This window comes from Ursus americanus, chromosome 7 (genome assembly GCF_024610735.1).
Source record: "Ursus americanus isolate L20-20 chromosome 7, mUrsAme1.1.p, whole genome shotgun sequence".
NCBI lineage: Eukaryota > Metazoa > Chordata > Mammalia > Carnivora > Ursidae > Ursus > Ursus americanus.
In genome coordinates, this window is record NC_142133.1 from 30,463,880 (window position 1) to 30,481,393 (window position 17,514).

At 38.1% G+C, this 17,514-nt stretch overlaps 2 protein-coding genes across 3 annotated transcripts in view; one reads left to right on the top strand and one right to left on the bottom strand.

Moving 5' to 3' along the window:
- Positions 1 to 17,514, top strand: part of UGP2 (UDP-glucose pyrophosphorylase 2) — a 66,050-nt gene that overhangs the window by 9,290 nt on the left and 39,246 nt on the right. The window contains exons 1-3 of one of the 2 annotated variants that reach the window (XM_087863442.1): positions 6,807 to 6,934; positions 7,110 to 7,319; positions 7,768 to 7,875. Coding sequence is in view for 1 of the 2 variants with exons in the window: in XM_045788097.2 (XP_045644053.1) it covers positions 6,807 to 6,934; positions 7,768 to 7,875 (236 nt within the window). In the remaining variant the exon portion in view is untranslated. Of the gene's footprint in view, positions 1 to 6,806; positions 6,935 to 7,109; positions 7,320 to 7,767; positions 7,876 to 17,514 lie in introns of those variants that run through there. The other variant, XM_045788097.2, reaches the window with a different exon arrangement.
- VPS54 (VPS54 subunit of GARP complex) overlaps positions 1,607 to 17,514 on the bottom strand; it is a 140,712-nt gene continuing 124,804 nt past the window's right edge. The window contains exon 23 of the mRNA XM_087863440.1: positions 1,607 to 6,996. Within this exon, the coding sequence (XP_087719566.1) occupies positions 6,969 to 6,996 (28 nt within the window). The 3' untranslated portion in view covers positions 1,607 to 6,968. The remainder of the gene's footprint in view (positions 6,997 to 17,514) is intronic.

Sequence of the window (17,514 nt, forward strand, 5' to 3'; positions counted from 1 at the left end):
CAATGCAGGTAGCATTCACTTATTAGAAATACTTATTCTCCCCACACCAGACCTACCCCCAGAGTCAGAATCCTCGGAACTTGCCCAGGAATCTATGTTTTAACAAGCCCTCCAGGGGATTTGTGTGCACATTAAAGTTTTAGAAGCACTATTGAGATATCACAAATGAACTAAAATTGCAAACTTTAGGCATTCTGCTTTAGCACTTTCATTAACTTTGGGTACTCAAAAAGTTATTTCAACTTGGCCTTTAAGACAGGTCTGGCTAAGAAATTTGTATTTGTTTCTCATCAAATACAAATACCATCAATGAAGAAAGAAGTGGTATGATTGGGGTTGCAGCTTAGGGAGACCAATCCATTCTGCTTGGTACCACCAGATTAGAGTGACATATGGACAGACTGGTTAGAAAGCTGTTGTCATCATGACCAGGAGAGTGAAAATGAGAGGGAAGTTAAAGTAGCAGCAGTGGGAATGAAAAGCAATGAATGGAATTGTGGCAATTGAAGTATATAGTATTGGATTGATGTTATGTGAGGGGAAAGAAGGGAAGAGTCAACTGTGTTGAGGTTTATAGGTCACATAGCACTGACTAGGAGAATGTTCATATCATGAGGAGCAGGGAGGCGTATTTGGTTTAGATGATTTGGACATGTTGAGTTTGAGGTACCCAACCTGAGTATCCAGGTGGAAAAAGTCTAGAAGGCTGTAGGGAATGTGAGTCTGGGGCTCAGGAAAAAAGATCAGGATGCAAGGCACATATTTGGGAGTTATCAGTAATGAGACTGGTAAGGGAATAATTGAGGGGAAAAGTGGTCTGGACACGGAATCTTAGGAAACTCAGGGAGTAGGAGAAGAAAGAGCCAGTTTTGGAAATTGAGGCCTGGTCACAGAGGTAAGAAAAGATGTAGAGTAATGTTGGGTAATGGAATCCGAAGAAGAAAAGTTTTCTAGGAGGAATATTCACAAATAACCAAGTTTAAGAACTGCAGTGAGAACCCGAAAGAGGATGATTAGCTTTAATTGGTCTTAAATCTAGTCAGAATATGTCCTCAACTTTATCCATGGGTATTTCCAGTTACCAGTACATTCTTAGAATTTTAAACTTACAGTAGTCCCCCCTTATCCGCTGTTACCTCAACTGAGGTCTGATGATCCTCCTCCTGACATACTCAGAAGGTCAATACAGGCATACCCCAGAGATATTTCAGGTTTAGTTCTGGACCACAGCAATAAAGCAAATACTGCAGTAAAGCGAGAGTCAAATGAGGTGGGGTTTTTTCTTTGTTTGTTTCCTGGTACATTTAAAAATTACGTTTATACTATACTGTAATCTATTAAGTGTGCAATAGCATTATGTCTAAAAAATATATATACCTTAATTAAAAATATTTTATTGCTAAAAAATGCTAACCATATCTGCACTTTCAGTGAGTCATAATCCCTGGTCACAGAACACCATAACAAAGATAACAATGATGAAAAAGTTTGAAATACTGTGAGTATACCAAAATATGACATGGAGACAGAAGTGGGCAGTTGCCATTGGAAAAATGGTGCTGACAGACTTGCTCAATGCAGGGTTACCACAGACCCTCAGTTTGTAAAAAAAAAAAAAAAGGCAATGTTTGCAAAGTGCGAGAAAAGCAAAGTGCAATAAAACGAGGTATGCCTGCAATAGCCTAATGCTGTGTCACAATGCCTGCCCCGTTTACCTCACTTCATCTCCTCTTGTAGGCGTTTTATCTTCTCACAAAGTCACAAGAAGGCTGAGTACAGTACAATATTTTGAGACCACATTCATATATTATTATAGTACATTACAATTATCCTATTTTATTGTTAATCTCTTAGTATGCTTAATTTATACATTAAACTTTATCATAGCTATGTATGTATAGGAAAAAACATAGTATATATGGGGTTCAGTACTATCTGCGGTTTCAGGCCATCCAGTGGGAGTCTTGGAACACATCCCCTACGGATGAGTAGGGACTCTATCATACTTGGCTCACAGATCATTTCCTAGTTTAAGATTACGTGAGCTCTCCAATACTCTGACTTTGGGTTCCTCTCAATGTGGTTTCCAAGGAAGGTTGGGACTGATAGATCTAATGAGTGGTTTATGGGGAGGTGGCCTGGGGAGAGCTCCAAACCTCTTTGTTGCTCTTGGTATTCTTTCTATAATCTTTCCATGGCCTGTGCATTGTGAAGCTAGCTTTCTCCTTTAGAATGTGAAATTGTTTTGTTTGTGCCAGTATCAGGATGTCAGGGAAGGGTGTTATGTATACCTCTTAGTTGATGAAATGGATGAAATGAAATACCTGAATTAAATGAAAACAATCACTTGTTAGATTGAGTGTCTCCTACCTCTTGATTCTATTGCTTTCCTCTTCCTTTTTTTTTCTTTTTGGCTCCAGTTGGACAGGGCAAAGTCCACGATGTTGAAATTTTAGTTCTTGTGAACAAGGAAGAATTAGGAAATTGAGGTGGCAGAAAAACTTCTAAAAAAAAAAAAAGTTACTGCCTGTTCTATCCCAGATTAAGTTATAATTAAGTCAAATGGACAATTCTAGTAAGCCCATGTGGAAGGGAGGTTCCTGTCTGTTCCATTGGGTATAAGAAGATGTTCTGATAGAAATGCATTTGGAGTGTTATTTTTGGATTTTGTGCCAAGGATTAAAGAGAGTCAGACTAGGAGGAAAAAATGAGCAGGATATTTCCATTTTACTGTGGTGGGATGGCACTCAGAATAAATTGGCTTTGCTTCTGAGCTCCAGCATTTGCTGGTTCTATGACCTGGGATAACTCATTTACCTATTTCAGCCTCAGTTTCCTCATCTGTAAAATGTTGAGGGTAGATGAAATGCTCCCTCTCATCTTAAAAATGTTTTGAGTTATGGGGCGCCTGGGTGGCATAGCGGTTGAGCGTCTGCCTTCGGCTCGGGGCGTGGTCCCGGTGTTGTGGGATCGGGCCCCACATCAGGCTCCTCTGCTATGAGCCTGCTTCTTCCTCTCCCACTCCCCCTGCTTGTGTTCCCTCTCTCACTGGCTGTCTCTATCTCTGTCGAATAAATAAATAAAATCTTTAAAAAAAAATGTTTTGAGTTATGACCAAGGAAATGAAAAAATTTTTTTTTAATTTCGCAGCTGTTCTTTTATTTTTTCAATTTTATTTTTATTTTTCTGAGAGAGAGAGCGTGTGTGCACACACAAGTAAGGGTTGGGGGAGGCCAGCAGAGTGAGAGGTAGAGAGAGAATCCTAAGCAGGCTCCATGCCCAGCACAGAGCCCAACATGGGGCTTGATCTCACAAGCCTGAGATTATGACCTGAGCCGAAACCAAGAGTTGGTTGCTTAACTGACTAAGCCACCCGGGCACCCCGATAATGAAATGTTTGATTCCTAATCCACACTCTGTCCAAAGTCGAGGATGAGCAATTCTCTATTGCTAGGAAGTGAGAAGGGATAAAACATTTTGGGAGGTTAGGAATATTGCATTACTCAGGGGCTTCCTTAATTGACCTTCCATTAGAAACACACCTGCCCTTGCCAGAAGTGTAACCTGAGAATGTTAAGTCCAAGAAAGCTGTAAAGGTCTGTACTTCTTTTCCTACCAGATATTCCAGACCTTTATTAGAAAATTCAGGATGGGGGGGCGCCTGGGTGGCACAGCGGTTAAGCGTCTGCCTTCGGCTCAGGGTGTGATCCCGGTGTTATGGGATCGAGACCCACATCAGGCTCCTCTGCTATGAGCCTGCTTCTTCCTCTCCCACTCCCCCTGCTTGTGTTCCCTCTCTCGCTGGCTGTCTCTATCTCTGTCGAATAAATAAATAAAATCTTTAAAAAAAAAAAAAGAAAATTCAGGATGGATAAGGAGGTCACTGCTAAGGGAAATGGTTTCTAGCTCTGTGCCTCCCAACTGTGTCAGGTGTTTAAGATAGACACCCTTCTTGATTAAGCATAAGTTCTTATTCTTGCATATGCTTTAATCCTTAAAAGCCCTTTTTTATTCTTTAGCCCCTAAAAACAAACAAACAAATAAACAAACAAAAAAACTCCCACAAAACTTCATAATAACACTGTGCAGAGGAAAGGGAAGGAAACAGCAGTGCAATAGGGTGGAAGAGGTGATAGGCTCTTTATAACGTTCTTTGTTTTATTAGCTGTTCATATCTGTAGAGTGGCTGGAAGGAATACAAATTGTTCTGTGTTTGCATTTGGTGCTATATCAAAGAAATGGGAGGAATAAAGGTTAGGGATATTTGTTACAACTTGAGTTTGAGTTTGAATCTGTGTCTGGTTTTTTTTTTTTTTTAAATCTATATCCTAAGGTTGAAGCTCCTGCACTGGCAAATACCACATGTAGCATTAAATGTGTCTTTCAACCAGCCAGCCTTATCTTGGCTTGATAGAGAGGATTGTGAGATGGGTTTTGTGTGTTTTGACCTTAAATCATGTAGAATGATAGGCAGTTGTTCTGCAGAGGAAGTCTCTAAAGCTTGGTGGGTTTTTTGTTCGATTTTTGTTTTTGTTTTTGTTTTTTTACTGTTCTCATACAGCTATTACAGTTATCTTTAAACTTTGCAGTTACATTTATTGTTACCTCATCTTGGCATTTGCCCAGAATATAAATTATTTCCATCACTAATTTTTAGGAATGTGACTGGGAATGCTGGCTTTCAGGATCTAAACTTCAGCAACAGAGCAGCAAGTCTGTAGATGTCTTTGAGTCCAACAAAAACTTTTTAAAAAAATCATTATAAAGTTCTTGATCTATTTTAATCCATCTGTGACACAGAATCAAAAAATTCATGTGTTCCTTAATTTAGAGGTTTTATATTTAGTAGAGTTTTCTTCTAAATTATTTCTTAAATATGGGAGTTGGCTTAGAGATTGGGGGAGAGATATCCCAGGTATACATGGGGCAACAGGGTGGGGGGTACTTAAACCTTGACAAATTTTAAATTGCAATTAAGTCAGCCAAGGGATGAACCTGTATAGTTGATGTCACATTAACTCTAGTTTAAAATGTTCTGCAGGAGTTTTTTAGTTACCTATCCTAGTTATGCATCTGCCCTCATCCACTGTCATGAATTTTTACACATGATAATCAAATTGCTACTAACTAGTGGAAACATACATTTAGGTTGTTTATGGAACACGCAGGTGTGTTTCTTAGCTCAAAGAAGTTATTTACGGACCACTGTTTGGGTCACTTAAAAGTTTTACGGGAGTCCATAAACTTAGTTGTGTTGTGGTTTATGCCTATAAAAAGAGCAGGTAGAAAATGGCTATTTTAGGATTAAATTGTGTGCTCTCACCGAATTTCCTTTTTTTTCCTCCTGGATTTCAGTATGACATAAAATAGATTTAAAAAGGTTTTTGAAGAATGATGTTAAGTATCTCATTTGTTAACATATTTAGGTATTTGGGAGAAGGAGAAGCTGTCCACATCAAATAAATTGCTTTAAGAGTTACATAATGTACTAATTTCTGCTCTCACAAGTATCTTAAAAATATTATGCTGGCTTTAACTTAAAAATAAATGTTTTCTTCTGCCCAGATAACAAAAGAACTTATGGTGGGGGCTCCTGGTTGGGTTAGTCAGTTAAGCGTGGGACTCTTGATTTTGGCTCAGGTCATGATCTCAGCCTCCTGGGATTGAGCCCCAAGTTGGGCTTCTTGATCAGCACAGTGTCTTTTGAGATTCTCCCTCTCCCTCCCCCTCTACCCCTCCCCCTGCTCTTGCCTCTAAAATAAATAAATCTTTAAAAAAAATTTATGGTATCTGGGAGGGAGTATTTTTAGTTTTATTGAAATATGATTGTGCTAAATAGTTTGAGTTAGGTATTGAAGAAAAAAGGTAAGGTGAATAATAGTCTGATTATCCCTTATTTTGTAAGTAGTAGACAAGATAATTACTACCTAGATAGCTAAGCATGTAAAACAACCTGTGTTGACATTTTTTTCCCAAGGTACTTAGGCCTGGGATGTTTTCTTTTTTCTGTTTTTTTATTTTTATTTGTTTTCATCAGGCATTTCTGTCACCTTTAGTGAGTCACCTTTAGTGAGATCCATCTATCACAGAGATGCCCAGCTATGCCAAAAGCCCTGATTGTCTTGTCTAACAAAGATAAGCTTGAAAAGTCTTGGCTGAAATTGAGGACAAGAAGAGGGGAAGAGCCCTGTGTCCTTTTAAGTGAAAATTTTGATGCCAGAGACATAGAGGCGCCTGGGAATTGCTAGTATCTCTCAAGGGGTTATTCTTTAGTAAGGGATGTGAAACTGGAGTGGCTTCCTTTCTAAAATAAAAAGAATTCCTAAATTTTTTCATCTGGCCCGGAGAGGATGGGGTTTTTTGCTTCTGTGAAGTTGCTAAGCCCCTTCAGTTCTCTTATCAGGTGGTAGTTCCATAAGGGCATGTTCTGTAAAATATACCCTTATTAACATCATTCCAGTTGTTCTCATTTTTCTCTAGCTTTGATGGCTAAGAGGGAAACATTAGTAGAGCTGGAACTTATGCACAAGTAAATATTAATCCTTTTATTCCCACATGCGCCTTCTCTCCAAAAGTGTTTATTAGTGTTTTGGATATACTAGGAATGCATATAGGTGTACCAGATTTGAGGCCATATGGTTATATAGTCCTAATTAGTTGACACTACTGAAATCCTTCAAGAGGATGATGGGACCATAGGATTGAGCCCTTTTCAGTTGCTGGTGCACTAGAAATAAATCAGTTATAGCTTACCAGCTGTGTGAATGGCTGTCTGATTTTCCTGTTGGTGGTTTTATGTTTTTAAGATCTTAGAAAAGCCATGTCTCAAGATGGCGCGTCTCAGTTTCAAGAAGTCATTCGACAAGAACTAGAATTATCTGTGAAGAAGGAACTAGAAAAAATACTTACCACAGCACCATCACATGAGTTTGAGGTAAGGATTCTACAACGTTTTTGGCTTCCATCCATCAACATACTGAATTGCTATCATCCAGCCTGAAATAAGCACAAAATATAAGAGCAATAAAAAAAATTAAGATTGCTTAACAATTAAGGATTTTCAGCATTTGCCCATTGTTAAACCATTGTCCTTTCTTTTTTAATTCTAGGAAGTTTCTAAAGTCTAAAAGAATCAGAACAAAATTGTATTTGTTCCATGTTCTAATATCATTGGGTAGAAAAATGGATACCAGTATTCAGTTAGAATTGTGAGAAGTTTATCAACCATATATCCTGCTGCATGCCTTTTTCCAGAGAGCCAGTTCTAATAGAATCATGCTACTTTGTCAGCTATCATAGAGGTTTCCCAGCGTAGACAGGTATTTTTACTTTTCTGCTTATAAATCAATAGATCATCCTTTTCATTTTCAAATTTCAGTTTGTACTTAATGTTTTGAGTTTAGCTGTGTCTTGTTCCTTTTTCTTTAGATAAAGATTAATTTTCATTAAAAGTGGTAGAGAAAGATATTGGTGAATAAATGTGGAGATCCAATTGAAATTCCCATGGACTTAATGGTGTTCAGTTTACATGATACTGGTGGGAGATTTGGGGGATTATTTGCTTGTATTTCTTTAAGTGTGGTTCCTATGAGCTTTTCTTCCTCTTCACTTTTAAGTTGGGGATTTATATAAGAAAGTCTCTGCTCTACTTTATGTTTTAATAGTACAAGAATTTCATTGAAAGGTGTTTTAAATGTATAATATGTATCTACATTTATTAAATAGTAAGCATTCTGCTAGTTGTAATAAGAACTTCTGTTTTCATAGCACACTAAAAAAGACCTTGATGGATTTCGGAAGCTATTTCATAGATTTCTGCAAGAAAAGGGGCCTTCTGTAGATTGGGGAAAAATCCAGAGACCTCCAGAAGATTCGGTAAGTTTTAGATAAAATGTAGGAAAATTTAAGGTAATTTAAAACCTGGGTTTAAATTTGGGGGTGAGGTACTGTGGGTAAGAAGCATCACTTGAGACATAGACAGGAATTGTTTTGCATTCTCTTCCCTCATGCCAAAACTACAGAGGTAGCCTACTGCTTTCCTTCTGTTAGGCCCATCTTTCAGTCCTGCAGAGGACTTATGAAAGTCTAATCTCCCTATAACACTACCTTATAACTTTTTTTTCCTTTTTCTCTTTTTTTTTTTTTTTTTAAGATTTGATTTATTTTTTTGACAGAGAGAGACACAGCCAGTGAGAGAGGGAACACAAGCATGGGGAGTGGGAGAGGAAGAAGCAGGTTCCCAGCAGAGCAGGAGCCCGATGCAGGGCTTGATCCCAGAACCCTGGGATCACGCCCTGAGCCGAAGGCAGACGCTTAATGACTGAGCCACCCAGGCGCCCCTCATAACTTTTTTTTTTTCTTAGAGATTTTATTGGAGAGAGAGAGAGAGAGTGCGCGTGCGTGCGCTCAAGACGGGGGAGGGGCAGAGGGAGAAGCAGACTCCCTGCTGAGCAGGGAGCCTGATGCAAGGCTCAGTCCCAGGACCCTGAGATCATGACCGGAGCCAAAGGCAGATGCTTTAACTGACTGAGCCACCCAGGAACCCCATCACTACTTCATAACATAACATCCCTGAATATGAGATAATTCTTTTGCAAAGTACCAAACACACAGTAAGAGCTTTATTTATGTTCTTTTCTTCCTTCCCTCTCCCAAACCATCTGATTTCTCATAGCCTTTAGTGTCTTACACAGATGCTAAGTCACCTACCTAAAGCTCTCCTCATGCTTTCAAACCATCTTTACAGCTATATTTCCCCTGCCTGCTTTTCACACGTTGTATTTCCCTGCTTCTAGACCTCTGTGTATGTCATTTCCTTGGAATACTTTGGTCTCTTCACCTATCAAAATCCTGCTCATTCTTTGAGGCTCAGTCCAAATGCCTCCACCTCTGTCATCGACCTCTAGCCTAAAGCTGTTCTGAAGAAGTGTAGTACAGTAGTAGTAGAGGAACAAATCCTAGTTTTACTATTTATGAGTTTTATGTAAAATGAGAATAATACCAAGTGACTTAGGTACTTTACAGGGTTGCCATGAGGCTTTATTAAAAGGTGTATGTAAACCATGAAGCATTTTTCAGATACTAGTGGTTATTTTGACCATCATGTGGCATTTAGCTGGCTTGAGTAATAGTTGATTGTATGCATGTGTTGTCTTCTTGCAAGACCTTGAAGCCAGGAACCCTGTGTCCTGAGCAAATGTTTGCTGAATGGATGATCTAAATGCAGTTATTGTCTAGGGAATAGGTTTTGTTAACATATTGACCTTTCTTTCCTTTCCCATTTGACATCTGCTGCTTTGTAGCTCGTTTTGTTGCAGGTAGAAGAGATTTGGTAGAGTGGAGCAATTGTATGTAGATAGTTTATCTCTTAAATGTCTACAGTCTTAGGTAATCTAATATTGGTTTTAAAACAATGCTGTTTAGAGCAGGGGTGTGGCAGAGTACTACCTGAAGGCTACTCCATTGACTGTGTAAAGTTTTATTGGAACATAACTCCACACATTAATTTATATACCATTTATGGTGGCTTAAGCTAATGGAGTCCCTCATATTTTTTCCTGAGGAAATCTTAAATATAGTTCCTGGTTAGGAGTACTTTTATTTCCAGTATGTGGACAGTGCTTTTCAGTTTTTAAACTTGTTAAAATTATTAATTACATGCTCTTTGTTAAAAAAAAGAAGAAGAAGAAAAGAAACAAGCTAAAAAAAGAAATCCCACCTAAGCATTCAACTGGAGGAGTCTCTCATTTTTTATGTTGAAGTTAAAATTCTTGCCTATGATGCTTGCCAATTACTGTGTGTGTGTGTGTGTGTGTGTGTGTAATGTCCACTGTTTTGGTCTTTGATTTGTTGGCCTTAGTGAATGAAATATGATTTATTTTTCTAATTTTAAGTATAGAATGAATCTCCTGAAAAAGAGTAATAAGAGAATTCTTCTGGATAGTATATAGTTTTAAAAAAGGAACTATTTGTAGGGGCGCCTGGGTAGCACAGTGGTTGGGCGTCTGCCTTTGGCTCGGGGCATGATCCCAGTGTTCTGGGTTTGAGCCCCACGTCGGGCTCCTCCGCTGGGAGCCTGCTTCTTCCTCTCCCACTCCCCCTGCTTGTGTTCCCTCTCTCGCTGGCTGTCTCTGTCAAATAAATAAATAAAATCTTTAAAAAAAAAAAAAAAAGGAACTATTTGTAAATTGTCAGATTTTTAAAAATGTTTGTGAATTGGCCTAAAATTATAACAAAACTTTAGGCAAGTGTATTTCTCTTCTCTTAAGTAACTATAATTTTTGCCTAGGAATTTATTCCTCATTGAAGTAACTTCATTTTTCTAATTAACGATGAACCTGAGTGTAAAGGTATGGTTAATTCTTGCTTGCATATCTGGACTTTTTTGGTTATTTCCTATATAAATGTAACCGTTTGATGCCTACCTTGAAGGAAGGCACACAAATTTGTTACTTCCAGTATATTTTAAGGTACAAGATTCTGCTTTGCCAGTGAGAAATCTACCTTTGCGTATTTTGAGAGAAGATTGTGATATGAAGAAGGGTTTCTTGGAATAGGGATTGTAGGGTGGGGAAGGAAGGAAGGAAGGGAGGGATCAGAACCACCTAGCGATTTTTCCAGTTCAGTACTACCATTCCCAATAAGGTTCTGACAAACACTTTCAAGAGACTTTGTGCCGGTAGTGAGCCATAGTTACTGATAGGAATGTAGAATTGATAAATGCGGAAAAAGAATAAGTAAAGTCTTTTCTCTGTGGTGTAAGTCTTCATTAAAAATTTTGAAACCTGGGTTTTAAGCATCTTTAAAAAAATATGTTTATAATCCTATATGTCCTTAATGTTGAAGGTTTCAGAGTTCAGAGGCAAAAGATAAATTTCCCTTTTATATCCTGAGCTTCTTAAGGCCACAGATGTTACACTCTGTATGTTAACAACTTTTGCAAGTAGTCTGAGAATACAGATCATGGGACAATGTTGTTCACCTTGCTTCCTTACATTCCTCCAGCTCCCTTTCTCCTTATCCCCCTCCCTACAGATTATCAGTCTCTTGTCATAGATATTATACAGAGATCAGTTTTCCTCTCAAAGCATAACTTTCTTTAGTACAGACGGGTTTTTTTTTTAGATTTTATTTATTTATTTGAGAGAGAGCGCACAGAGGAGAGTGAGAGGAAGAAGCAGACTCCCCGTTGAGCTCCCTGCTCATGGAAGCTGGATCCCTTGACCCTGATATCATGAGCTGAGCCAAACGCAAACACTTAACCAACTAAGCCACCCAGGTGCCCCTGTACACATAGGTTTTTGTTTTTTAAATGTAGATGATACTTTAGCCTCCTAACTTAAAAGAAATTATTGTGGGATAATAGTTATTTCGAGTAATATTTCACATGTCAGCCTTCCATCAAAGCTGTGCTCATAAACACTGTCATAATAGAGTATCTCTGTTTTTATATAGGAGTTGGTGACTACTAGTTGGCCATCTTGTTTTATAAATAAAGTTTTATTGGAACACAGCCTACAGCTACTGTCCTGTGACAATGGCAGAGTTGAATAGTTGTAATGAGACCATGTGGCCTACATAACCTTAACATATTTCCTTCCTGGTTCTTTATGGAAAAATTTTGCTGACCCCATTTTAGTATACTTATTTTCAGAAGTTCTTCAGTAGTTTTCTTTACTTCTTTGGCCTCCAGAAAACTGACCTTAAGTGCCATTTTCAGTTCAGATGATTAATTTTTAGATAAAAATATTTTTTATAAATACTAGAGTGAATGATATGCTTATAGATAGGCATTGAAATTTTATGTTGTCACATTTTACTCACTCTTGCCTACTGTGTTGAATACTTCATTTTAGCTCTGTTGGTAAGCATATACATGTGTTGTTGTTTTTTTAATTTTTGTTTTTTGTTGAAGTATAGTTGACACATAATGTTACATTAGTTTCAGGTATACAATATAGTGATTCCTGACAATTTTATACATTATGCTGTGCTCACCACAAGTGTAGCTACCATCTGTCCCCATACAGTACTATTATAATACCATTGCTTATACTCACTCTGCTGTACCTTTTATTCCTATAACTTGCGCATTGTTTAATAGGAAGCCTGTATCTCCCACTCCCCTACCCCTACTTTGCCCACCCCTGCCCCTTTTGCAACCATTAGTTTGCTCTGCACATACATGTTTTTTTGAAAAGCCTATTGAGTCCATGGGTGCCTGGCTGGCTCAATTGGTAGAGCATCTGACTCTTGATCTTAGGGTCATGAGTTCAAGCCCCACATTGGGCATGGAGCCTACTTAAAAAAAATAAGGAGTCCATATTTTATTGAATTATGGCTAAGAAAAAAGAACTCAATTTATGGAGTTATGGTATAATGCTTTGCTCTAATTTTGTGAATATTAACTATATAAATGTTATAATCAAGGTGTATCTTGATATTTAGCTATATAAACAAAAGAAGGTTTTATAACAATGTATTAAGATAAATGTTTTGGATTAGAGCAAGGAAGGACCCATGAGCATGTACAGCTTCATTTGACCATTTCATTGTTTTCTAGAGAGGCTGTGATTATCTTGTTCCTGACCAAACTTAATGTTTGAGTTTATATGTTGGATGGAGAGGGATGGGAACTAGATAAAAGAAACAAGGAGGTACAGAGCCTGCCTAAGAAGGTACTGTGGACTGCCTAAGAAGGTTCCTAAGAAGGAACACAAGCAGGGGGAGTGGGAGAGGAAGAAGCAGGCTCCCAGCAGAGGAGCCCAATGTGGGGCTCGATCCCAGGACTCCGGGATCACGCCCTGAGCTGAAGGCAGACTCTTAACAACTGAGCCACCCAGGCGCCCCTGGGCCTGTGATTTTTAATTCCATTTTGGTTACTTATTTATTTCACTACAGAAATAGTATTGGTAAATATGTGGCCATTTTAATGTCAGTTCCATGATTAGCTTTGAGAGACTCCAGGTAGTTGTGTTGGACCAGGGTCTCTAATGACTACCCTTCTGTCTAGAACAGAGGACAATCCAGTCCCACAATATTGAGTTCCTTGGGAAAATCATAACATGGATATAGATGGTAGTACCACTCTGTGAACATGCTATTGCCCCCTGCCCAACCCCCTACCCACAGAGATTCTTTTTGGACCTTGGATCATGTTTTTCAAGACCTAATACAGAAATTTTATTTATTACAATCTCCAAGTTTATTTTGTATGTAGGCATTTTATGTCTTATGATCAGATGAAAAAAATATATTTGTGAGGTTCTCCTATCTCACCTCTTCAACTGTGGTACAACTGAGGGAATTTACATTTATTTACTGTACAATAGCCCTGAACCTATGAGATTGGTTTTGGGAGAATTTTTATATAAAACAAGATGGATGGACCAAGCCTACCTATAATCCTGTCTGCCCTGTAATTCCTTGGGGATATTTTACAGTTCAAATCCATGTTGACCCTTGAACAAGATGGGTTTGAACTATGTGGGTCCAGTTATGCATGAGTTTTTTACAATATTGTAAATGTATTTTCTCTTCCTTATGATTTTCTTTTCTCTAGCTTACTTTCTTAAAAGAATACAATATATAATACATATACAAAATATATGTTGATCTATTTTATTGGTAAGGCTTCCAGTTAAGAGTAGGCTATTAGGGGCACCTGGGTGGCGCAGTTATTAAGCATCTGCCTTCGGCTCAGGACGTGATCCCGGCGTTATGGAATCGAGCCCCACATCAGGCTCCTCCGCTATGAGCCTGCTTCTTCCTCTCCCACTCCCCCTGCTTGTGTTCCCTCTCTAGCTGGCTGTCTCTGTCTCTGTCAAATAAATAAATAAAATCTTAAAAAAAAAAAAAAGAGTAGGCTATTAGTAGTTAACTTTTGGGGTAATCAGAAGTTAATACACAGATTTTTGACTGCATAGGAGGTTGGTGCCCCAACCTCTCACATTGTTTAAGGGTCAACTGTAATTTCTTTTCCTTATTTTAGATGAGATGTGGACAGCAGACTCTCTGCTTGTCCCACTTTGTAGTCAAGATGAGACTGGAATGTTTATACCAGGTTTCTCAACGTGGGAGGTCTTTGCAGGGATTTTAAGCCCTTTAGATTTCTTGAAATTACAGGTAAAACTGTATAAATACAGTTTTTTTTCAGGATTTCCTAGCTTCCATCAGATTCTCAAAGAGTTTTATGACCTATAAAGGTTAAGAACTTCTCTCTCTCTCTCTCTCTTTTAATGCAAATTACTCTTTTGAATCTCATTGACGAAACTCTAATTGGCCTCTGCCAGTTACTAGCTGCTAGGGCTACAAAAATAAGTCTTCTCTCTTCAGCATTTTGGCCTCAAGTTTGGAGGAAATGGGCCCAGAAATGGCTAACTACAGAGCAGTGCGATAAACAGTCCCTAGGGTGCTCTGGAAGCATCTAACTTTCGTGAGGGCTCAGGAAAGACATCCTCATGTTAAGGTAGTCTCCTGAGTAATCTTGAAGCAAGGCTTCTCTGAGGATGGGAGCAAAATTAAAGAGGAAAAAAAAAGCCTCGAGAATAGTAGGAGTATAGAAATCATAGGCTTTTACGATGTAGCTTAGCTTCTAGTTGTAGAGCATATGGTGGGTATGTCTGCTTCCCCAAGTCTAGAGCCAGATGCTGTTTCTCCTTATCTGCCTTATCTTATTGTGGCTCCTGTTCACTGGCTGACATTCTCAGCCAGTGGGTTCCACTGGAGAGATGTCAGAAACTACAATTTCCATTGAAGAGAGACATCAATGATGGAAGATTGGAACAGAATTTAAAAACCATGCTTCACTATATACCTCAAACAGTTCGTTTAGATTTTTCAACATTGTAAAACGTAAACCCAAAATAGATTGAAATTAGATACTTATTCTTGGTTTGGGGGGGGTTGGTAATTTTAACAAACCTTATAAGTTTAATCAGCATTTTAGCTGTTAATGGCTTTTATTTTTGAATGTCAGGTTTATTGAGGTGTAATTTTTTACCTATAATTTACATATAATAAACGTAACCCGTTTTAGTGTTAAGTGTTATGAGTTTTGGTAAATGCACACAATCATGTAACTACCATCAAAATAAAAAAATAGAACTTCATCATCCCCAATAATTCCTTTGTGCCATTTTAAAATACACTGCTTCTTAAACCCTGGCATGGTTCTGTTTCCCACTTTACCTCTTCCCTTAAACACACAAGCTGAGCAAATATGTATCTTTCTAAAATATTGCCTTTTCCTTCATTCATACTTCTCCCAAGGAAGAGGTCAGCCTAGTTTCACCCTCAGCTGGTCTTTCTCTTAACCTTTATCCACCCACCCACACCTGTACCTTAATCTTCTGTAAAGATTTTTATAGCTTCTGGCCTTTCCCACTTCCCTACCTTCATTCTTCCAGAGCTGCTCCAGCAATGTGAATTACATAATTAAACTAACAGTGTATTCTACACTGCTTTAATGACTGACTATTTAGTATCACAGAGTTTAAAGCTAGTATACAGCATAAACAGGATGATGTTAAGAGGCTTCATTTTTATTTTTTAGGGAATTTGGGATTGTCACATTTACTTTAAGGCATTTTTTGTCCACAGACTAACAGGAGGGTGGGATTATACGAAACATACAAGTCTGATTTTAGTAAAGAACAGTCCTAGTCAATAAGCTGGTTAGGTTGGATTTTGAACCTCTTATCTCTTCTATTAAAACTTTTTTTCCAGTTCCCTGGGTTATCTACCGTTGTCTTTTCTAATCCATGCTGAAGTGGAAAGTTCTTTGAAAACTACCATTTTAGCTGATAAGGATATGGGCCAAAATGCCCCACAAGGTTAACTACTACTTTATAACTTCAGCTGACTTCTATAAAAAGGCTTATGAATATAGACCTTTTTGTAGTGTTTGACTTTTTCTTTTACTATCTGCATATATTACTTTTTTCAAGTTTTTATTTAAATTCCGGTTAACATACAGTGTAATATTAGTTTCAGGTATAGAATTTAGTGATTCATCACTTACATACAACACCCAGTGTTCATCATAACAGGTGCCCTCCTTAATACCCATCACCCATTTAACCCATTGCACTGCTCATCTCCCCTCCAGTAACCCTCAGTTTGTTCTTTATAGTTGAGTCTGTTCTCTGGTTTGCCTCTCTCTTTCTCTGCCCCCCCCCCACCATGTTCATCTGTTTTGTTTCTTAAATTCCACATGACTGAAATCATACGGTTATCTTTCTCTGACAGACTTATTTCACTTAGCATAATACTCCCTAGCTCCACCCACATTGTTGCAAATGGCAAGATTTCATTCTTTTTGATGGCTGAGTAGTATTCCACACACACACACACACCCACACATACACACCATATCTTCTTTGTTCATTCTTCAGCCAATGGGCATTTGGGCTCTTTCCATAATTTGGGTATTGTTGATAATGCTGCTATAAATATTGGGGTGCATGTACTTTACTGATACTTTGAATCAGTATTTATTATATCCTTTAGGTAAATACCTAGTAGTACAGTTGCTGGGTCATAGGGTCGTTCTATTTTTAACTTTTTGAGGAACCTCCATACTGTTTTCCAGAGTGGCTGTAATAGTTTGCATTTCCACCAACAGTATAAGAGGGTTCCCCTTTCTCTGCATCCTTACCAACATTTGTTGTTTCCTGTGTTGTTAATTTTAGCCATTCTGACTGGTGTGTGGTGGTATCTCTTTGTAGTTTTGATTCGTATTTCCCTGATGGTGAGTGATGTTGACCATCTTTCCATGCGTGTGTTTGCCATCTGTATGTCTCCTTTGGAAAAATGTCTATTCGTATCTTCTACCCATTTTTTAAGTGGGTTATTTGTTTTTTGGGTTATTGAGTTTTATAAGTTCTTTATATATTTTGGATATTAAACTAACCCTTTATCAGATGTCATTTGCAAATATCTTCCCCCATTCTGAAGTTGCCTTTTAGTTTTATTTCCTTTGTTGTGCAGAAGTATTTTATCTTGATGAACTCCCAATAGTTTATTTTTGCTTTTGTTTCCCTTGCCTCAGGAGACATATCTAGCAAGAAGTTGCTACAGCTGATGTCAAAGAGGTTACTGCCTGTGTTCTCCTCTAGGATTTTGATAGATTCCTGTCTCACATTTAGGTCTTTCATCCATTTTGAATTTATTTTTATGTATGGTGTAAGAAAGTAGTCCAGTTTCATTCTTTTGCCCGTTGTTGTCCAATTTTCCCAACACCATTTGTTGAAGAGACTTCCTTTTTCTATTGGATATTCTTTCCTGCTTTAGCAAAGATTAGTTGACCATCTAATTATGGGTTCATTTTTGGGTTTTCTATTCTGTTCTCTTGATGTATGTGTCTGTTTTTGTGCCAGTACCATACTGTCTTAATGATTGCAACTTTGTAATATAACTTGAAGTCTGAAATTGTGATGCCTCCAGCTTTGCTTTTGTTTTTCAAGATTGCTTTGTCTATTTGGGGCCTTTTGTGGTTCCATACAAATTTTAGGA